This window comes from Stegodyphus dumicola, chromosome 2, assembly GCF_044657685.1.
Source record: "Stegodyphus dumicola isolate Sdum_Otavi_A_Nest chromosome 2, ASM4465768v1".
Taxonomy (NCBI): Eukaryota; Metazoa; Arthropoda; class Arachnida; order Araneae; family Eresidae; genus Stegodyphus; species Stegodyphus dumicola.
In genome coordinates this window covers 227,660,511-227,685,321 of record NC_140769.1, presented here as the reverse complement: position 1 = coordinate 227,685,321, position 24,811 = coordinate 227,660,511, and the positions used below count along the sequence as shown (strand labels likewise).

The window sequence follows — 24,811 nt, the reverse complement described above, 5'->3', positions numbered from 1 at the left end:
GCATATCTTGTATCTGGAATCCACCGCCGGTAACAAACAACCTCTAACCCAACAAATAATTACATAGCCAAATAAATGTTATTGCTTTTAATTAGAATACACTTACTGAAGAGAATGGTTTAGTAACGAGCATGTGTTATATTTAACTGTAGAATCTTGTTTTTCCATCTATTAAATAATTTATATTTATCAAATGTTATCCAAATCTTCAAACTTTAAATTGCTATGTTTTGTCTGTATGTGGAATAGTGAATACTATTTTAAATTAGGCTTAATTCAGAGATCGATTTTAGTACAAGGAAGGTCTCTTGTGTTTAGTCCTGTATTGAATAGTGTCACTAAAGAAGTAAGTTGCATTATTAACTTATTAATTTTTGGAATAGCTTTAGCATTCTCAAGTGTGTATTGCATTTCCTCATATATGCAACATGGCTGAAGCAAATAAGGTAAACTTAAAATATTTATTTAAGTTAGAAGCAATGGGTGAAAGAAATGTAATTGATTGGTGTATGGAAAATGGGTTAATAGCTTACTGTTATGTATGTCCAATATGTAGCAACAATATGAAATTAACTGAGAGAAAAGGTTTATCTGATGGCTGGCAATGGCATTGTCGTGCAAAGAGTAAGGACAATTTTCATGAAGTCAAGAGAAGTGTGAGAAAAGATTCATGGTTTGCTGAGAGTCGTATGTCACTGAGTATGATTTTGCAACTGACATATTTGTGGTATATGAAGCTGACAAATGAATTTATTACAAATGAATTGCAATTGTCGACGCACACAGTTATAGACTGGAAGATGTATTGTCGTGAGGTATGCATTGAATTGTGTTGTAGAGATAGCGTAGTGCTTGGAGGTCCTGCAGTAGTTGTTGACTTGCATGAAGGTAAATGTAGAAAGTCTAGATGTCGTGATATGGAAGGAAAACGTATATTTTGTGGAATAGAAAGAGGTACAAGTAAATGCTTTCTTACTGTTGTTGACAGCCATAGTAGAGAAGTTTTGTTGAAAGTACTTGAAGCATATGTTTTGCCTGAATCTAAGATCATTTCAGACTGTTGGGAAACATATAACTGTAACCCTAATGAGGGCTTTATACAGCTCAGTACAAATCGCAGTCTCAGTTTTCAAGGTTGTGGGACGGATCTACAGATGCGTAGGTGTTTAGGGACATGGATGGCTATTGGAAAAGATCCTCAACAAAGAAAGGATCATTTTGATTCGTATCTTGCTGAATATTTGTGGAGGAAAAATCATAAAGAGGAAACTTTTTTATCGTTTATGAAAGCTGTGGCAGACATTTATAGATCTCGAATGGATGATTAAAGGTATGCTTTTTAGCTTTAAACTTTACCTCTAACATTTTTTCCTACCTATTTAAAATTTCTATAAGCTTAGTAAATATTTTATTCACGGCTGAGATTGGTCAGGTCAATTTGTATAAAAAAATTTTGTCATCTTTACATTTTTCTACATTTGAATGGTCCATGTAACATCATTTGTTTGTACAACATAATTTTCATGCAGCTCTAATACTTACTCTATAAATAAGTTTTTCAGATTATGATATTATGCTGATTACATAAGAACATAATTTTATTCAATCTGTAGGTAACTGTAATTTTATTTTTAGATAATTCTCTGAAATTTCTTATTTTTGTGTTTATCTTTATTTCTGTTTTGTAAGTGATAAAAGTATTTGCAACTAAAATATTGAAAATATACTAAACTTCTGGTATTACAGTCAAAAGTCGTTAATCCGGACTCCTCGGGACTTCGGCAATTCCGGATTATCGATTTTTCCGGATTATAGATCATCAGTTTTAATCTGGTAAGATGGCATGCAGAAATTCTAAAATTAAAAATATGAAACCGTAATTTATGAAATAAAGAACAATTATGCTCTAAAGGGTATCAAAATTTACAAAAAAAAAAAAAAGCTTAATATTTATTTGTTTACTTTATTAAACGTTTCTTTCAATGTAAGTTATTTAAGTTGCTTCGTTTTTCATGTGATAATACATTCTCTTTAATTCTATAAACAGACATAATTTCTTGTTCAGTTACAAAGTTCCGCTGTTCAAGTCCTATAATTGCTGTGTCTACCGACTAATTTGTCAATTGAAATTTTTTCGTTTTCAATAACCTCTGTCCGGAAGCGAATTATAATGACGAGGAATTTGATTTAAATCATATCTAAGACGGAGTACATCGAGATGAAATACTACATTTAGAAAGGAATTGTAAGCCAAATAAAATAAAAACATGTGCCCTGAAGATAAGAATAGTGCTGACAGATCAACTTCCAATTCATGGCACACCGCAGTGTTAAAGATAAACAAAGTTTAGATAAACAAACGTTAAAGTTTAGATAAACAAAGGATATGCCTTTATCCATTTTTTGCCGCAATTCCACTTTTTGTGTAATGAACTTTGAAATATACTTTCGCTTTGTAGATCTTTTACATATTAATAAATATATATCAGAAATTCTATTTGACATGATCGAAAGTTCAAGCTTACTTTTATAAAATTGCTCTAACAGTCTGCAAAAAATAATATGCTGGATCCAATTCGAAGATTAAGGAACAACGCAATCTGCAACATTAACTGAAATAGGTAATTAGATAATTTTAGCTTAGCTTATACCGTCTGTTATACATTAAACACACACTCGTAAACATGTTTTGCGCACGTGCACAAGCATATTCGCAGCCGTAAATGTCTTATGCGCATGCGTCAACGCGACGCATGCGCAGAAAGTTTGTAGCTTTGAAGTCTGGATTATAGATCATTCCGGATTATGGGTGTCCGAATTAACGACTTTTGACTGTATTTGATTTCTTGGGTAGAGTAGACTTTAAGGTATCCCTTGTATTATGGCGAAGATGTTGTTTGATTTATCGCCAAGTTGTTGTTTCATTTATGGTAGCCTGAGTAGTTCAATGTTATGGAAACCCTATTGTGACGTAATCAGGTGCATGATTCTGGGAAATTTTGAATCATGGGATGTGTTGTAAGCGTTTTTATGGTGTGTGTTGGTTTGATTCTTTAGATGGTAGAATGGCCGAGTGTAGTAAGATTAATTTGAAGTTTCTGCACGATTTGGAGAGAAAGGAGAAAAGAGCTTTAATTGACTGGTATGTAAAAGAAGGTTTACTTAGTAGCCATTATAAGTGTCCTGTATGTAGGAACGATATGCGTCTAGTCGAATGTAAAAATTGTTTAGATGGATTTGAATGAGTTTGTAGGAAGAAAGGTTCAGATGGCCACTATGTGAAGCATTCGATCAGAAAGAGTACCTGGTTTGAAAAAAGCCATTTGAGTATGATTGATATTTTGATTTTTACGTGGCTCTGGGTGTACAAAGCGAACTCGAAAATCATGGTAAGTGAATATTTGCTTTTGGTAGTGCTTAAATGTATAACATGTTTTTCCTTTGTTATGTTATTTTATTGTTTAGTTTAAAATGTGTTTTATTGAGATTATGTATTTTTTGTTTGCCTGTATTGTAGAATTTGGTGCTCCTTTGACTTTGTTTGTAAAAATATATCGATGTGTACATACATAAAGTAAAGGGAGTGCGCAATGCAAGTTTGTGCAATTCTGGGATTTTTTTTTTTTTTTAAGTGAAAACAGGTCAACGTGTACATGGACAAAGTTAAAAGAGTGCACAATGCCATTTTTGTGCAATTCAAGGATTTTTTTTTTTAAGTGAAAATAAGTCGATGTGCACATGGATACCAAGTTTATGCAATTGTTTGTCTTGTTATTTTGGCTTTGTGTAGCAAAAATCGCCGCTTCGCAAGCCAAAATAACGAGTCAAAGAATTCCACAAAATCGGTATCCATGTACCGCGAAAAATCGCCAAGTTTCGCCAAGGGGTACCCTAAAATATACTTTTACCGATTTCTTTCCTAATTGTAATGCAAGCATATGTATTGCTTTAAATTTCCCGAATGACTTCTGACTATAATTACAAACATTAACTCTATGATTATTTTATTTTTGGTACGATGATGAGAGAGAAAATTTTGATCTCTTGTGTCTCTCTCGTAAAAATTTTATCGTCATCTGTTTCACTCTTTTTCTTTTTATACTACATATTGATGGGATGATCTTTGCTATTTTTAAGCATTTTAAATCTATGATTTTCTGTTTTACTTATGATATATATTTAATTGATAGTTTGTATAAAAATCATCAATATTCAATCCAAGGCCGGATTAACCTATTTTGGAACCCTAGACACTTTTTCTTACTCTCCAAAAAAATTAGAAAATGAAATAAATAAATAAATTTCATTGTTAATTAAAAAAAGTATTGTATATGTTAATATTTATTAACAAAAAAATTTCCTATACAAAACAATAAATTTTAGTTTTTATTGCAATAGAAATAAAAATAGGCTCTACTTTTATATGCGCCCTAAGATCACCAAATGTGGCGATATGTGTTCTGCGCTGGTTTTTGACACGATTGCATGTTGTATGGCAACCCTTTTGACATTGAATACTCTTTTGCTGGAATGTTTTAATTGCTTGTTGGTTCATGTCATGCATGTTTTGAAGTGGCCTATGTTGCAATGAGAGACGTGGTTGCAAGAGGGTCTGGGACATTATTTTTAGTGGTTATGCATGATAGAAGTAAGGAAATGCTGATGCAGTGTATTAAAAAGTGGATTGAGTACAACTGTTTTTTCGGATGGCTGGAAATCTTACAAGGATTTAGGAAAAGAAGATTTTGAACATTTATTTGTGAACCATAGTATGAATTTTTTGGATAGTGTGTCTGTCTGTCATATAAATGGCATGAAATTGATATTTCTGCTGTTCAAAAAAGCATTCATTCATGGTAAGTGAATTTTATTTTATGCTTGTTCTTATTTTGTAGAATGTTATGTTCATTGATTTTAGTATGAATTTCTGTCGTTATTGTTGTTTTTTAGAATTGTTTGAAATTTATTTTAGTTTATTTTGTTGAATAGTGCCTAGTTCTTAGATTGTGCAATTTGTAGGTGTTTTTTTAAGTTGAAACAGAACGCTGTGTATATGGTATTCTTTGAAATTTATTGTTGTTATGTTAATTAATTAAAGCAAGGGGTGCGTAGTTCGTAGATTCTTTCGCTGCCTAGATTGTGCAATTCGTAGATGTTTTTTAAAGTTAAAACAGAATGCTGTGTACATGGTATTCTTTGAAGTTTATTGTTGTTATGTTAATTTATTAAAGCAAGGTGTGCATAGTTCATAGATTGTTTGCTACCTAGATTGTGCAATTCATAGATGTTTTTTTAAGTTAAAAGATATCACTGTGTACATGGATTCTTGTCAAATATTTTTGGTTAGAAACTTTATGTTTTTGCTATCTAAATTTTTTGTTTTGGATTTTTAGCTTAAATTGCGCATTTCTGGAGACATTTTAGGCTTAAAGTTTGAAATGTAGACAAAAAAAATTTAGATAGTAATATGCAACCGTGGAGTTTGGCGAGAAATTTGGTGACTTGAGGGTGCGTATAAGAGTAATTCCATATCTTATTTGGAATATCGCAAAATCTGCTAATAAACATGCATCTCACTTTCAATTATGCAAAATTGTGTTATTTCTTCATAAGTGATATTTTCGAAAGGCATTTTATTGAAAAAAGTTCATTTTGATTGGCTTAACAAGTTTTGTAAATAATTTTTTGCGTGTTCTAATAATACTGAAAATGACCTTTCAGAAGATGCATTTGATACAGGCAAAGTTCTATATTTGGAAGTGTGGATACAGTTTTTGTGGTCTTTTTAAATTGTCATATACCAGATTACATCTTTAAATTTTGGTATTTACAAATTAAAATAAATTGCAACAGTTCCTTGTCCAGTACTTGAGTATTAATGTCTTCATTCTATCATTTTTCTAGCCGTGTGGTTTGTTCAGATCCAATTTATACATTGTCATCTAAGTCTGTATGAAATATTTTTTAAATCTCATTAATGTGTATATCTTTTGCTACATAGTTTTTGTTCAAAAGATATTTTTTCACAAACTGCATAAAAACAATTGTGTTTAAGGCTTCTGGATCCTAACTTCATGAACCTACATTTTCTCATCATAATCAATTTCCTCCTCAAAAAGTCCATTTCTTTTGGGGTTTCTTTTTTCAGAATCAGATTAAGCTTTTATTTATAATGTATGTAATAACTTTAGTTCTATTTTCGGAAATAAATATTGTGACTTATTAAGGTATTTAAATAAATTATAAAAAATATTGCCACGGATGTGATTGGCATTGTAGGTAAGGATACAGTGCTTTTATTTATTACAGAAGGGATTTTATCCAAAGTAACTGATAACAAAATTAATTATAAATCAATTTTGTTTGCTATTTCTCATAATTCACTTTTTACAGAATATTCCTAAGATTCATTTAGAGGTATATCTAGTAAAGTATTTTTTATTTGGTTGAATCCAGAGTCAATTGCCCATACTGTATCAGCTCTACAATACCATCAAGTAATACACAATTTTTTAACCATAAAATGTTTATTATTTGCTTCAAACCTTTTTTCCAAAATGGTTTACCTATGAGTAGACGAAAAAAAAAAAGTGAATGTTCTCTAATAAATTAAAATATCTTATAACTTGTTAACCTGACTCACTAATTATTAGTGTCAGATGTAATGAATGTGAGGGACAGGGAATGTAATGTATTGTATGCTGTGGTTATGTGTAATTGTATTTTTGTTTTAAATTTTTTGTGTAAATTTGTTTGATATGCTGTGTTTTATTTTTCTGTGGCTTTTTTGTTTATTCGTGTTATTTAAACATTGTTTATGTGCAGCAGACAATTAATAATAAATAAAAGGAAACTATTTTTTTATCAAAGTAGATGGCTTGACCTGGCTGTAAACATTTGTCTTGTTTATGCTATGATACCACCCTGATTCAATCCATGGTTGAGAAGCTTATAATACAAATTGCAACATGCATTGTTTGTCAGTCCTTTTTCTTTAATGCAGCTAGCAGAATTTTCAGAAATCGTCAATGAACATGTATATTTTTCAATAGAGCTTGAATATGAGCTTTGTGTTATATATTATTTGAATATATGTGCCCTGCATCATGTAACTGATGTGTCATCAGTGACACTGTTTTCTGCATGTGCAAATATATCTTCATGCCTTTTTTTTTCCATTTTATTCAAAAAGTGGATATCTTTTTTCAAGTCATTTACAATACTATTGGAGATATTATCAGCCAAATAAATTACTAAAAAGTATATCTAATATATTCCATAATAATATACAGTACAAAGTCCGTAATCTGGACTTCTATTATCTGGAATGATCTATAATCCGGACCTCAAAACCACAAACTTACGCATGCGCGTAAAGCCAGTAAAGCGTTTACACATGCGCGCTTCCTATAGTGAAGAAAGCGACACAGAGGTTATTGAAAATGAAAAAATTTCGATTGACAAGTTAGTCGGTATTCTCGACACAGCAATTACAGGACTTGAACAGTGGAACTTTGTGACTGAGCAAGAAATTATGTCTGTTTATAGAATTCAAGGGAAAGTATTAGAACAAAAAATGAAGCAACTTAAACATTGAAAGAAATGTTTAATAAAATAAACAAATAAATATTAAGCGCTTTTTTTTTTTTTTTTAATTTTAATACTTTTTAGATCATAATTGCTTCTTATTTCATAAATTACGATTTCATATTTTTGATTGTGTAATTTTTGCATGCCATCTTACCAGAATTAAACTGATGATCTGTAACCCAGAAAAAAACCTAATCCGGAATCGCCGAAGTCCCGACGAGCCTGGATTATGGACTTTATACTGTAATAACTATAGCAGGATTTCAAAATTTTGGTATTCTTGGTCAATCAGGAGGTAATTTCATAGTTTCAGGAGGGTAATATGGTCAGCATTTTGTTCAGCTGTTAAGTGTATATGTAAGTTTATTAATATGAAAAGATACTTTTTATCAAAATTTATTATTCTTGGCTTTTTATTTTGGAAAAAAGGTTTGAAGCAAATAATAAACATTTTCATTATTCCGGCTTATTATTTTATACAAGTTTTGGTATTTATTGTGCTTTGCCCCAAAATGAGGTTGTGTCTTATACAGTCAAAAGCCGTTAATTCGGACACCCATAATCCGGACCTCAAAGCTAAAAACTTTCTGCACGTGCGCCGCGTTGACACATGCGCATAGGCGTTTACGCGTGCGCGTAAGACCTTTACGACTGCGCATATGCGTGTGTGCAAGCGCAGAATATGTTTTCATGTGCGCGTTTTATGTATAACGGACGGTACAAGCTAAAATTATCTAATTATCTATTTCAGTTAATGTTGATGATTGCGTTGTTCCTTAATCTTCGAATTGGATCCGGCTTATTATTTTTTGCATACTGTAAGAGCAATTTTATAAAAGTAAACTTGAACTTTCAATTATGTCAAATAGAATTTCCAATGCTGGCACTCCCAAAGGATCTACAAAACGAAAGTATTTTTCTATGTCCATCAAACAAAAAGTGGAATTGCTGCAAAAAATGGATAAAGACATGAAGAAGGTGACAGAGAGGTTAGTGAAAACAAAAAAATTTCAATTGACAAGTTAGTCGGTATTCTCGACACAGTAATTACGGGATTTGAACAGCGAAACTTTGTAACTGAACAAGAAATTATGTCTGTTTATAGAATTAAAGAGAAAGTATTATCGCATAAAACGAAGCAACTTAAACAACTTACATTGAAAGAAATGTTTAATAAAGTAAACAAATAAATATTAAGCTTTTTTTTTTTTTTTTTGTAAATTTTGATACCCTTTAGATCATAATTGTTCTTTATTTCATAAATTACGGTTTCATATTTTTAATTTTAGAATTTCTGCATGCCATCTTACGAGATTTAAACTGATGATTTATAATCCGGAATCGCCGAAGTCCCGACGAGTCCGGATTAACGACTTTTGACTGTATTAATGTTTACTCCAAAGCATGCATTGGGACTTATTTTTAGGTCCTTATTCATCAATAAAGTGGTGATAAGATGCATGGTTTCTGTTTTACGATTTACCAAAATACAGATAACATATTCATTTTAACCAGTGCAGGGAATAGACTGATGAAGCACTTCTTTGAACAATTATTGTTTGATCCATAAACTATTTCATCCATGGCAATCATGTTGAAAAGTGGTATTTACAAAAATCAGTGCCATCAAGAGTTAAATGCAATTAATTGCACATTTAATAACATTCATTTCTCTTTTAGTCTGAACAATGCTATTAATCTTCTTAGATAATGCTAAAGGGATGCACAAAATTCAGCATAGCAAGAAGAGCAAAATTGTGCCTGTTGTTGGCAATAGTTTTGAGCACTGTGTAGGTGACAGTACGACTTTCATCAAAATTGGGGTTCACCCCTAATTTTGATGGAGAACACCCGAGGGGGACTGGTCCGAACTGGTGGTAGGGGAAGAGGGATGGGAGATAACCCTCTTTCCATACGACCAACTTCCCAAGATGACTTTTGGCTCGCCACATATTTAGAGTGTCCCCTGCCCCCCTATACATTTACAAACATAAAGGTTTCGAACCCACAGTAGGCTTCCCTAACCACTATACCATCTGTTCATGTGATGCCAGTGCAAGAGCAAATTCCTGAATGTTAGCTCTGTGAACACCCAAAACCTTTTCTTTGTCAGCAATCTATTTGCAGATCATATCTTCCTACTGAGAAAAAAGTAGCTGGGAACCTGATCCACACTTCTATTTCTTACTATTTCTGTTATCTAACTGTTGACTGAAATTATTGTATTCTGATGATCATTTTCAGACCATTTGAGAATCTTAACTTCCTTTGCTGTGAAAGCTGTCAGATTTTTGCCTCAGGAGTCCTTTCTTATGCTTGATGAAATAATTCTTTGTTTTTGTAATCATCTTGTTTAAGGTTCAAAATATTATTTCCTTTAAATGTATTATTAAATCAAATGTTAATTGAAGACTTGTGAGAAAGAAATGGCAACAACTGAACCACACAAAATGATAAAAAATTTTAGGCACAGAATTTAAGAAATTTTTCTTCATTTCATTTAAATGTATAAAATATATGCATTACAACATACTATGTATTAAGTTTTGAATTCTTAATTTTTCGCAGCCTCTTATTATCAAGTACACATGTGTGTTGTGTCTGCACTCTGATTGGTCATTTGATAGTAAGTCAGGTGTCCATCTGGTTGACATTTTTGGCTTATTTTTGAAGCAGTGCTATTATGAACATTCTGAAAAATCATGCTAGGGTTTGTTTTATGGTTAAATTTTCAGAGAAACACAATTGTTTATTAAGAAGCTTGAGACTGTATATCTGTTAGTATATTTTTAACACTATGCCAAAATTATGATTCTGCAAAATTTTTATTTAAAAAAATATGCGTTTAATAGTTTGAACCTTTAGTAAAGCTGAATTTTGACTCTCATAATATAGTTCTTTTAAGTAAAACTCAGATGTCATCTTTATGCATTCTATAAGGTTTTGTGAGTTCCATTTGTATTAACTGAAACCTTTTAAGAAGCAAATTCATGATTATGGCATGGTGATTTTGATAACTTGACATATACAATGGTAATCTTTGTAAGCAAAACAAAGATATCAAATCAAATTTTATTGATAGTAACAGAAAATTGTTGTTAATTTGAAATTATAAAAGTAGTTTACAAACTATTATTATTATTATTTTGGTTTTTCAGTGTTTATATCTTGCATGCTAACAGATTGCCCTGTTCTGTTGATGATGATCTTACGAGGGTGAAGAATTTGTGATGGTCTCTAATTACAGTGAGATCACTGTGTATTTTTTAAGTTTGTGAATTTGGCTTTTTAAATATTAAATTTATGTCTCTACATTTTGAGAATGAAGTTTGATAATGATATTTATAAAAATTATGGTGATCTAGTCCTATGATGATTTTTTCTCAAAAAATTAAGAATAAAATCATCAGTAATATGTAATGAAACCATGAAAACATTTTTTATCATTCACTGTGAAATAATAAATGTTCAGGAAAAACAGAATTGTTGTTCTTTTATTTATTTTTCATTTTCTTTACATGCCTTTCTATAAAATAATGATGATCATTAATGTACAAGAAGAGATAAAATACTGTTATACTTTTCTTTTTATAGTAGAGGATCAAAAATATGTCAGTGCTTAAAAATCTATGTAGCTTGTCTTGCAGATGGCTTTCACAAATTTAGATAGCATTTGATATTACTGCCAACAGGTTTCCTCATTTAGTATAGAAACAAGCTTCCATATTCTACTCAATATCACTTTTATAATTACCACCAAATAAATAGTTTGCCAAAAGTTGCTAACTTGTATTTATAATGGAAGATTAATCTTGCACTGTTTTAATTGAGCAAAATTGCAATTATTGAAACTTTTGGTGTTCTCTTATTAATGAGGCAGCAAACAAAATGTTTGTAAGCATGCCAATAAAGCAGCTTTGAACCATGAGCTGTGTCAAAAATTGTGATTCATTGTGTTCCTATTAAGACATGTTTTTCTTGATATTTTGGCAAAGAAATCCAGATGGATTTTATGGTTTGGCAAATGCCAAATGATAAAGAATCTGACATTAAATTCTTTCAGGGGAAAAAATTACCCATAGTGGAAGATTCTTGTCAAATATCTATAAGGTAAAATTATGGTTTAATGCTAACTCAGTACCAAAACAGTGCTGCAGCCAGTGATCATGTCAAAAGAAAAGGTACTATGAATCCTACAAGGTGTGGCTATTAATTTCCAGGATTGCTCTAATAACATCAGAACAGATTATGTGAGAAATGTAATCTTTTAATACGTTTCGACGTAATCCCCACCTGCCATAATCCACTTCTATGCTCGGCTGTATAAGTTGTGGAAACAACTCTTAAAGTCCTTTTTCGGAAGGCTCTTCAATGTCGACATCACATTCTTCTTGATGCCTTCAACATCTACAAAGCGTGTTCCTTTGATCACAGTTTTGAGTTTGGGAAACAAAAAGAAGTCTGAGGGGGCAAAGTCAGGAGAGTATGGCAGATGGTGCAGCTCCACAACCTCATATTTGGCCAAAAACATCTTCACTGGCAACGCAATGTCATGCAATGGCGGGCATTGTCATGCAACGCGACGTCGACATTGAACAGCCTTCCAAAAGAAGACTTTTAAAGCTGTTTCCACAACTTATACAGCTAAGCACAGAAATGTATTACGGCAGATGGGGATTACTTCGACACATATTAAAAGGTTACGTTTTTCACATCAACTCTTCTGGTGTTATTAGAGCAGTCCTGGAAATTAATAGCCACACCTTGTAAATTGGTTTAATGAAATAATTCATACCATGAAGCTGTAATATTTTTTTAGATAGTTATATAAAATTATAATTTTAAATGGTGATATGTCTTGAATGTATAATTGTCACTGCTATTCAAGTATATAGTATTTGCCAACATTTGCAAATGGCTGCTGCTCCATAGAAAAGTCCTAAAAAATGTAACTTTTTTCCCAACTAAAACTAAAAACAAGAATTTTTCATTATGTTAGAACTGCAAATTGTATATAAATACATGATTTTATTGCATGTAATAATTATAAAGAAAAGAGCAATACGACAGTCGTATTAATTCTATATTATGACTCTGTATTATTGTATAGAGGAAAGGAGAGTTCAGGGTAGAACATCCAGAAGTTATAGAGTAAATTACTGTTAACATTTTAAAAATGTAAAAAATAATTTTATATGCTTATTTTCCCTTTGTATAAAATGCATTATATTATTTAATATATATTCCTGTACTTAAAAAATGTGTCTAAGTCACACGGAAATCAATTCTCACAATAAATACACGTGTCAGACGTCCCGTTTTCAGACAAAATCCTGGTGTCCCGGCCGGTTTACTTCATGTCCCAGAAAAATTAAATTTTATCTTATAGACCAGTGGTGCACAAACGTTTTTTGACTGCGACCCCTTTTATATAGAGAAAAGTTTTGGCGACCCCTAGAGATATATGTTCACAATTACGATGTATATTTCGTGTATTTCTTTTGTTTCATCGAATAAAGACATCATCATATCTGACTCATATTAATTTTATTTATAATTTTAAGAAAATACTTTTTGTATAACACAAAAATCAGTAAATTGCCCTTTAATGAGATATATGTGGCTGCAAGTTTCTAATTATCTCATCAATGTTTGGATGTATGTTGCTAATTGCAATTCGCATATCATCTTCTGGATTTAAACGCAAGCGGTATTTAGTTTTTATTGAAACTAGTTTGCTAAATCCAGTTTCACATAAATACATTGATGCAAATTGTATTAACACTCTGATGGCATTCTTGCATAAAACGGGATATTGTTTTTCCAAAATTTTTGGCAAGGCTGAATCTTAAATTGATTTCGAAGAGTATAATCACTAATTAGATCTTGCTCTTTCTCACTAATTTGAAGAGTTGAACTGCATATGTCAAAGGAAAATGGATCACGAATCCAACCAAGATCGTTTTCAGGAAAATCCTCGAATCTTCTCGAAAAATTTTCTTTTAACTTTTCAATGTGATTGGAAATGATGTTTTTAAATGTAAATATATCTATATTATTTTCCTTGATAAAATCCTTAAAGCAAGGGAACATGTCAGTGTTGTTTTTATTCAGTTCAGTTTGCCAGAGACTAAGCTTATTCTTAAAAGCTTGAATTTTACTGGCTGAAGTTATGATACTTGAATTCTCACCCTGCAAGCTCAAATTTAAGTCATTAAGTTTTTCGAAAATATCAACTAAATAGCTCAGCTTCCCCAGCCAAACTTCATTGATATACAGTCAAAAGTCATTAATTCAAACACCCATAATCCGGAATGATCTATAATCCGGACCTCAAAGCTACAAACTTTCTGCGCATGCGTCGCGTTTACACGTGCGCGTAAGACCTTTACGGCTGCGAATATGCATGTGGGCAAGCGCATAATACGTTTACGCATGCACATTTAATGTAACGGACGGTATAAGCTAAGCTAAAATTATCTAATTCAGTTAATGTTGCAGATTGCGTTGTTCCTTAAACTTCAAATTGGATCCAGCTTATTATTTTTTGCAGACTGTTGGAGCAGTTTTATAAAAGTAAGTTTGAACTTTCGATTATGTCAAATAGAATTTTCGATACATATGTACTAATATGTAAATGATCTATAAAGCGAAAGTATGTTTTGAAATCCGAAAGCTGTTTATCAATTTCACGCTGCTCTGCGGCAGTGGGGGGGGGGGGAGAAAACGCCAACGCCGCGGCGCACAGTGAATTGGAAGTTGATTTTTCAGCACTATCCTTATCTTCAAGGCAGATGTTTTTATTTTATTTGGCTTATAATTCCTTACTAAATGTAGTATTTCATCTTGATGTACTCCGTCTTTGATATGATTTAAATCAGGTTTCTTGTCATTATAATTCACTTCCGATAGTGAAGAAAGTGACACAGAGATCATTGAAAACGAAAACATTTCGATTGACAAATTAGTCGGTATTCTCGACACAGCAATTATAGGACTTGAACAGCGGAACTTTGTAACTAAACAAGAAATTATGTCTGTTTAATAGAATTAAAGAGAAAGTATTATCACATGAAATGAAGCAACTTAAACAACTTACATTGAAAGAAATGTTTAATAAAGTAAACAAATAAATATTAAGCTTTTTCTTTTTTGTAAATTTTGATACACTTTAGGTCATAATTGTTCTTTATTTCATAAATTACGGCTTCATAGTTTTAATTTTGTAATTTCTGCATGCCATCTTACCAGATTTAAACTGATGATCTATAATCCAGAAAAATCGATAATCCGGAATCGCCGAAGTTCCGACAAGTCCGGATTAACGACTTTTGACAGTAATAACTTGCCAATCTATGTTTCTTTTCGATTAAAAACGTGCACTTCATTTCTCAAATCAAATATCTGTTGTAGTATTTTCTCACGTGAAAGCCGTTTGACTTTGGTGTGTAACAGTAATCTCTCATACGTTGAGCCCATCTCATTGCAAAGTATTGAAAAGAGACGGCTGTTGTGGCTGTTGCATTTAATGTACTTAATTCAACTATCAGCGTCTTGTAATATGTTGTGCAACTCTTCATCCGTATCTTTTGCAACAAGAGCTTGCTGATGAATCATACAGTGATTAAATACCATATGAGGCGCCCCCTTCTGAATTAAGCCTCTGAGCCCTTTATTCGAACCTGCTAATGCTGCAGCACCATCATTACAAACCGCAACACAGTTTGCCCAGGTAAGGGACTTTGTTTCAAAATATTCATTTATTACTTCGAATATTTTTTCTCCAATTGTTTTTCCTTCCAAACTTTTGCAACATAAAAACGTTTCTGTTATATCTTCATTAAAAATAAACCTAACGTAAATAATTAGTTGTTACATTTTAGTAATACCGGTAGTCTCGTTTAGTTGTAAAGCGAATACAGATGAATTTTGTATGCGTTTTATGACTTCTGACTCGATATTTCGCGACATTTCGGAAATCCGCCGAAACACGGTATCTCTTGATAATGGTATTGTTTTTAGTTCATTTCCATATTTATCGCCATGCATAATTGATATCATCTTAGTTGCTGCAGGAAGGATAAGGGATTCTCCAACTGTATGGGGTTTCATTGTTTTTCCTATTAGATAAGAAACTTCTAAAGAAGCTCGTAATGCTTTCTGAGGTATTGTAAATTTCTTTAAATGTGCACTTTGAATTTTCAGATTTTCAGCTCGTCTTTGAAAAAAATCGACATGTTTATTTTGAAGTTCTTTATGTTTAGTTTCCAGATGCCTTTTTAATTTAGCTGGTTTCATGCTCTCATTTGCTAATTTTTCGTTGCAAATGACACAGATTGGGCGTTCTTCATCATCAACAACACAAAATGTAAAACCATACTTGATATATTCCTCATTGTATTTTCTTATTTTTTTAGATCGAGCATTTAGTTCAGTATTTTGCGACTCATCATCAGTATTTGTTCGTTTGTTAGCTGAAGATGTACCTGGTGTACATATTACCCATTTATCCATTATGAAGATAGGGGTTAAATTATTTAAACTAAAACAAATAATATATAACATTTTAGCATTTTTTTCCGAGATATTCAATAAAATTAACAGAGATCTTTCTCTAATGATAGTACATACCTGATAACAAAGAGTAGCAAAGCCCAATAAAATTATAAAAAATCATAATTACACAACGTCACATGATAAAATTCGAGGATAAACTAAAACAATTGCAGGCCAACTGCTACATGCTACAACTTCATGCGAACACCTCACGTCTTCACTCTGACTATCAGATACACTGCATACCTCGCCATTTGATTCGCTGATCACGGAAGCAAATTTTTCCCTTTTCCCTGCGGTTAATGTCTAGTCAAATAGGTACTTTTCAGTAAAACTGGTGAATTACAGCGAAGAGCGCGCCATCTTCCGGAGTGAAAAAATAATTAACTTTGAAAAAATAATTAACTTTGAAAGTCTAAAAATAATTAACTTTGAAGAATTATTTAGGATAATTACTTTGCTAATCATTTTGGTACTGTATGAAAATTGAAAACTATAGAAGAGTGATTGTCTGCTAATGAATAATATTGTCTTGTCTCGCTAATCGTGACCATGCGCGATGCGAGAGGCTTGCCGGGCGAGTCCAGTATTGAGCAGTAAGGGTCTTAGCTTTAGCACCAGAAGAGATTTCTTTGCACGCTACAACCTTTTTCCACCTCTTCACTTGTGATAAAGATAAGTCAGTCTCTGTCGGCAGTGCCTATTGTGTTAGGGAGCTAGCGCATGTTTTAAGTTTCTGCGTTCTCTTTGTTAAAGTGCCAAAACAGTCGTGTAAATTCACCAAGGATTTTAAGAATGAATTCCTTGTTTTGAAGAAGGTATGTACTGGCATTGGTAGTCAAGATCAAGACGATAGAGTTAAGTGTTCACATTTGTAATTCTGAGTTTTTGGTTGCTGACAGTGAGTGATCCAGTATAAAAGATCATTTGCATTCGAGTGAACACAAAAAGAGTTTAACATGTGCTGCTTGCTCATCAAAACTGACCAGTATTTTTTTTAAGACTGCGAGTTCTAATGACAAAAACTTAGCCAGCGAAAGAAGCAACCTTTCCTTAGCACACAGCAAACTATAGCCTAAGTTCAAGCTGTTGATTGGGAAAACGCTGAAACTTGTGCTGAAATTATTAATAGCAGTCTTCTTGATGTAACAAAAATAAACAATGATCAGGTGTTTGATAAAGTTATGCTTGCTAAGGAGTATTTGCAGTCAAATTGGGAACAGTGGAAGCAAGAAGAGACTACAAGAGATGTGATTATTTCAAGTGAAGAAAAATGGCTCGGGCTGTTTGATCACTTCAAGGAGAATCACATGCAGCAGCCCCCAATCTGATCAAGATTGTTGAGTATGCCTTCTGCTTACCTGGGACATCAGCACCAGTTGAGAGAGTATTTTTGTTGATGGACAATGCATGGATTGATGATAGGGGTTTGATGAAGGAATCTACAGTTAAATGCTTGATGGCATGTAAAATTAATATCAGATTAGCTTGTGAAGAATTATACAACAAGATTAAAACCAGAAAAGACTTCCTAAAAGAAGTCCTCGACAATGAAACATACATTTAAATATTGTTAAAATTTTTATTCCTCATTCAAAGTGTTTCTTCTTACTTAAATAATTTATAAATATTAACATGTAAGGAATAAAATGTTTAAATTTGTATTCTTGTGTCATTTATTATTGCCCCTGGTTTAGGTTTCTAATCGGTAACCATTTATTCATAGCATCGAGGAAAAAATTACCCTCTAAAACACTCTGAAAACCTACCAAGGGTTTGTACCCTTAACCACCCGTGATGCTGGGGGCATTCCGGTGTCCCGGTTGAACATTTCAGAAATCTGGCAAGCCTAATGATAAAGAATCTGGAGCATTTAGAAGAACAAAAGTCATTTGTCTTCAATTTAGCTTTAATAAATTATAAAAAATAGCTAAATTCTGAAAATTTCAGGGTTCCTTTGAACTAAAAATAAGGCTGTTAATAATTTACACATTATCAAATTTTTTAATTATCCTTTTGAAAAAAACATCAAAATTGTAATTTTTTTTAAATAAATTTTTAAAAATTGTTTTAAAATCAATTTTTTAGTTCATACCTATATTAAATCGTATTAAGACATGAGGCTAATTAACACTAGATCTAGATTAAAATAACACACCAAACAAAGTTTAATTTAAAAGTCAAACAACAAAAATCAGCATTAAATTTGCAAATTTTCCAGGACTAGTTTGGATAGTTTTCCCGAACCATCATTCTCAGCTGCCAAATTGCAAACGAGCGAGATAAGATATGGTGATAAGAATAGCTGGACAGTAGTTACGTTACTGGTGCCATCTGTTGATGAAACAAAAATACTAAAACATAATTTCCGTAAAGGCTGAAGATAAAGATGGATTAGAATTAGGATTGTTAATTAGAACAGAAAGATTTTTTTGTGTGAAATGCATCTAGAAAATCTAATTCACCAATGGAAGATGTTTTTGAATAATTTTAGCTGCAGAAAAATGGAAAATGTGATTTTTGCACCAACAATGCTGGGTAACAGAGGACTTCTGTGCTTTCTTTTTCTTAACATATGCTTCATGTTCTTTATTGCAAAATTTTAAGGCTCTCTTAGTTTGACCAGTGTAAATTCAAACTCCAGACCTTCTTCGTTGCTAGCTAGGCTTGTTTCCAGTTGCACCATGAATGCATGCAGTTCAGATAAAATTCCCTTACAATGCCATATTAAATAACAACTCCATATTTTAATGAATATTATACTGTCTTTTCTGAGGATTAAAATTTAAAATGAGTAAATGTAACTGCTAGGAAATAAACAATAGCAAAAGTTCTATATCCCTATGTATATATTTACAACATTTTACTATTTTCTTAATTTACATTTCTGATGCTATTGATAAGCCTTTCAGAAATAAGCTAGCTTGTTATACTTTGGAAGATTAGTTTATATTTATATATATTGTTATTTTTTTCTTGTGTACGGGTTCGTGGATTTGGAATGAATAACAAGAGCAGCACTTGATGAAGTATCAAAACAGAATTTATTAGTTAGTATTACTCAGGACAGCTCCAAAAACACATTTACAATCATCAAAATGGCAAACACTCTGAAACAATCAGCAACACAGTTTTCAGGCTGTAACGGTGAAGACAGCTTCATGGCAAAGCACTAGAGTACAGCTCCCAACTTAATACACTCATTCTCGGAACTCTGCAAACTCTTGAGACTCTCCAGGCTACAGCTCGCTGATGCACACTCTTGATACAGCCAACGACCAACTCAAGACTAGACTGATGATCAACTCGATGGACTAGGCACTGACTGACTAACTCTTAACTGACTCACACTCCACATATCAGCAGGATTTATATAGATTTTGGCTTGCATTCAAGAACATTCTGGGCCAAACCGGTAAGAATTCGTTCTAGAAGTTTCTCCATTCGTCTATGGCATATTGCCAATTTTGTTGCCAAATATGGTCACCCTGTCTTCCTTTGCCATTTTCTGGCAACTGTAAACCCACTTTGAGAGGAAGCTATCTTACCACCGCTGGTCATTTCGTAACACTGCCCCCTCCCAAGAACTGCACGTCCTGGGCAGTACAATCATGGGTCAGAAGACAAATTTTATACAACCAAAACATATTCAAGCAAACAAATAACATAATTAAAGAAACAAATATTTACACTCTGTACAAGTTACATACACAAATTAACCACATGATAATTTTAAACTATCCAAATTGAAGTTTAGCAGTCTCAGGCTTTTCATTAAGTTATATCCGGGTCAAATACTCTTTCACTGCAGTTCTCAGATGTATTTGCATATTGCTGTCTGAAGATTCAGTCCTTTCAGACTTTTCATCCACAGGAAGATCAGAAACAGCTTATTCACCACTCTATAGTTCATTCGTATCATGCGTACTGTTCACCTTGGTATTTTTAGCATTTGGTACATACTTGTTTTCCTCTATTTCCTGAAAACCAGTTTCAATGTGAGTTATGTACAGAAGCCAGTTCTTTACAAGCAGAAGTATCCTGGTTTAGAATCAAGTCCATGTCTGCACTATGAGATGCACAGTTTGTGAACTGGATGTATTTTCTTGTAATACTGAAACACTCTGCTTAAGCTGTACATCAGCTTGTCCCATCTCTGCATCAGATGAATTTTCAGATGGTTGAATACTTTCTAACTGCAACTTTGTAACTTCACTATCAGTTTCTACGAACTTAACAGTCACATGTTCACTTTCTTCCACTTCTATTTCAGGCACCTGAGAATCAAAAGCTTCATTCCAGTCTTTTATTTCTTCATGTTTTTGTTCTTTTTCTTTAATCCCGTTAGATGTTACCTCCATCATTTCTTGATCTTTCTCAAACATTTCACCAGCAACTTCCTTCATTTCTTCATCCTTTGATTCTTCAGATGCCACTTCTGGCATTTCCACATCTTCTGTTATGGATCCAGTTTCTTTTGTAAGCTCCACTTTCACCTGTTGGAGTTGCTCTTGCAGCTTTTCTTGGTTGGCTTTTATTTTTCTCGACATGATTTAATTTCGATCAGTAACTCTTCTTGTCCAACCTTCATCTGTTCATATCTGGCTTTAAGTTCTTCATATCCTGCTTTCATCTCAACTTGGTTGACGGCACATTCCATTTTTTCTTGGAATACAGCAAAGGCAGTCTCGAGCTGTCTTAATTGTTCTTTCTTTCCTCTTGTCACTGACATTCACCCTCAGTTCCCACTTCTGACACCAGTTGTTACGTTCTCCATTCTTCTATGGCATATCGCCAATTTTGTTGCCAAACATGGCAACCCTGCCTTTCCTTGCCATTTTCTGGAAACACTAAACCCGCTTTGCAGGGAAGTTATCTTACCGCCACTGGGCATTTCGTAACAATATAATCAAATGAAAGAAATGGCAATACTTCTATCAAATATTTCAATAAAGTAAAAATTAAGAATACCAATAAAGTAGAAACTAAGAATTACAACTTGAAGACTACATAAATTCCAATCTACACATTTGCATCTGGAAAATGAAGAATGTAAAAATTAATTTTGTAAAAACGAAAAGGTAAAATAAAAATTTATGTTTGAAAAGAATTTTGAAAATTGTAAGAGAAAAATGTAAAAGAAAAAGTGACGGAAGAAATTGCCTTACAAATATAAGCTAATAATTGTGAAAAAGCAAATTAAATTGAGATGCAAAAATATAAATGCAAATAAAAATTATAGCAATATCATAGAAAAATTACTGAAAAATGAACAGTTGAAAAGATAGCAAAATAATACCGACTCTTCAGGGGGAATTAACTTATTTCACACTCTTCCCAACTGTTCAGGCATCGTGTTTTCGCCTTGCCACGCATATGCTATTAAAAATTTCTATACTTAAATTTTCAATTCTCTAAATTTAGCTAACTCGTATGTGTGTCAAGAATTTCCCTACATGATATAAATCAATTAAAAAATTATTTGAAACATTCTTATAAAATGAAAAAAAAAATCATTTAAAAATGTAAAAAACTGTTAGAACAATATGCAACTATCAAATCAATAATGGGATCAAAACAAGTCTAAAATGTGCAAATAAAACATGTAAACAAAAAGAGAATACCCTATATTACAGAAATACTACAAAAGTATTCAGTTAAATAAAATTTTCAAATTTAAAATAATAAATTAAGCCAGAATAATTCATAAAAAGCTATGATAAACTTGCTTAATATATCCTGCTTTGTAATAACAATGAATGGGCCTTTTTTCACAAGCCAATTTCCCTTAGAAAGTCGTCTTCTACATGACATCCCTCACCTTAGGCAGATAACCCTTGTATGCTTACTATATTACCTATAGGACTATTTAAGAATCCTTCGTTTAGGTTGCAGTGATTTAGTTAAGCATAATCAAATAAATGAAATGGGTATACTGCTATCATATATTCCAGTAAAGTAAAAACTAAGAATTACAATTTTAGTTTACTTACACATGGGAAAAACCAACTATGCAGTCAGCCCATTTGCCTGTAATCGAATCCAGATCAGATTCCCAGTATTCAACAGTCTTTTAACTTCTCAACTATGAGTGAGGCTTTTGAAAGGAAATGGATACATGAAAATTGTGTTTAAGGATACAACACAAAAAAGGTTGAATGTAAAAATTTTTGAAAAAATACTTATGTTTTTATTTTGCTCAAACTTATTATACTTTTATATAATTACTTTGCTCAAATTTATTTATCATTGTTAAATGGTATTTGTCATTAAATTGTTTAAAACACAATGACAGCATGGGATTTATTGAATAAATAATTATTTATCACAATTTTAATGTTTTTACCAAAATAATTTTTTATATTAAAGCAAGAGTATAACTTCAGTAATGTTCATAAACATGTTATTGGATGAACCAGCATTTTATCTTCATTGCACTTTTTATTTTGTAAGTGTATGTTAATACCAGAAAAAAGAATGGAATTTGTAAATTTATTTGAGTCCTTTGTGTTGATATTATATTGCGAAACAAAAATTAAGCATAAGTGAATATATTTATTTAAACTGAAGATTAACAAACAAAATGTGGAGAGCAGGCAAATTTTTAATGGCCAAAAGGGAATGTGAAGAAAAGTCAGACATAAAGTAAGGCAACTGATAATGAGAAGGGCAACAATGTTAATAATATATAATATGATATATTCTTGCGTACAGATACTGAATAGAGTTACTTAAATAATGAACTGGAAATTTTTCTGTAATAGATAACTTTAAAAAGCTGTAAAAATCAGGTATTGATAAAAAATTATTTTCCTTATTACTGCTTTAAAAAGGTTTTCATGATTGATTTCCTTTTAGAATAAAACAACAATTTTTAAAAGACCTAATATTGAAGATAAAAAAAAATGAACTAACAGGTGAAATCAAAGCGAAAATTTCTTTTCTGTAGCATTTTATGATATCAGACATCCTTTTCAAAGCAAAGCAGTTGAAAGAATTTAAATAATCTCAATGTTATGTCAAACTTAAAAATCTTAATTTTATGTTTATTTCTGAGAGATGTACTCTAGATTCGGCACTTACGTATTATCTTGTTGACTTTGAAAACTGTCATCCAGCATCACAATTTAGTGCCAATTATGAACAAGTTTACTGTAACAACATACTATTAATATATGCCCTTTTGATGTAGCCCCAGTTGATTCTTGGTAGGCCACATTTTGTTGTTATGAATAAAGTTATATTTAAACTGTTATTGCTGTTTTTTCTCCTTGTATTTTGGAAAAAATGGGAATGAATTGAAGGGTCGCCCTCTTCTCTTTTCCCTACCATCAGCAGCTGAGCGGTAAAGTTGCTAAACACTGGTAGTTCGGTCCGAGGTTCGAATCCCGCGAACGGGCTGGCTGCATGGACGTTTTCGTGGTTTTCCCCATGTGTAACGTGTATATGAGCCAGTTTCCCTTAGAAAGTCCTCCACGAAGGCATCCCTCCCCTTAGGCAGATAGCTCTATAGCGCTTTGCCGTAATCTCAAACCAAACTAAACCAAACCCTACCACTAGCCTCTCAAGAGGACTTTCGGCTCGCAGCGTATTTTAAGTGCCCCCATTCCGCACAGATGCTATACATTTACAAACATCCATGCTTTTTTCGGGATTTGAACCTGGGCCCTTCAGTGTGGCAGTCAGCGATTAATCATGTTTTTGATTAAATCATGGACATCATCTCTGACGTTACTCTGATGAATGAATAGTTCACTGTATTTATTTATCAGTTCAGAATGGATATGCTCTCAGTCAAAAAAGCAAAATCATATTAATGCCAGGCAGGCTGTAAACATTTAGCAATTTTTATTAGTGGTACTAATTTAAGAATATGAAAAATTCTTTATGAAATTAATTTTGAAAAATTGAGCTGTAAATGGCAAATCAGTTTCCATGCAAAGTGCTTCTTGAAGCTTGATCATGCATATTTTTGTCTTACTGTAAGTAGCAGATACTTGTTGTCCTTTGATGATAAAACAAAGTAGTTCATAAAAATTTAATGCAGAGTCAAAAATAAAAATTAAATTGTGAGCAAAATTATGGTGAAAAATTGTTGTAATAAATTGTGGCTTTGCTGTGTTCATTAATTTTTCCCCCTTTTCACTCTAGAGAGCAGATTCCAAAATAAAGAAAGCTGTTTTCATCATCATGTCTCCCATACTGGCTGAAACTTTAAGGACACTGATGGTAATAATCCGAGCTAATAGCTTCAGGAACTGTGTTGTCATCTCATCCTTACCTTCAAAATGTCACAGTGAAGGGCCATCAGAAGATGGAAATTTTACTTCACTAGAAAATCATATCCTAAACTGGATGGGGCATAGGGTAAGATGAGGAAATATTTGATAAGACCATATTAAATTTTTGTAATATTTATTTTATTTGATGATTAACATGTAATGCTCATAGAATTTAGAATTTTTATTTCCTAGCTTTAAAGTTCAAATATGGTTATATAACTTAGGTAGTGTAGCTGAGTAATTTAGAACTTTATGGTGAAACTTTAATTATCCTAAGTCTCAGTATTTAGAACTCTAGTTCCACAAATTGCTCCTTCGTTCTAAAAGTATGATCTATTTCTTAATGATTTTGTGCCTTATATTTTGCCTGAAAAATTATAGAA

General features: G+C 32.3%; 1 protein-coding gene across 4 annotated transcripts in view; it reads left to right on the top strand.

Annotated features, from left to right (window-relative positions):
- Nucleotides 1-24,811, top strand: part of LOC118187071 (sec1 family domain-containing protein 2-like) — a 77,807-nt gene that overhangs the window by 769 nt on the left and 52,227 nt on the right. For 2 of the 4 annotated variants that reach the window (XM_035357248.2, XM_035357249.2), the window contains exon 2: nt 24,298-24,513. The exons of 1 other annotated variant lie outside the window; for it this stretch is intronic. In XM_035357248.2, coding sequence (XP_035213139.1) covers nt 24,298-24,513 — 216 coding nt within the window. Of the gene's footprint in view, nt 1-9; nt 1,331-24,297; nt 24,514-24,811 lie in introns of those variants that run through there. One more of the 4 variants, XM_035357250.2, reaches the window with a different exon arrangement.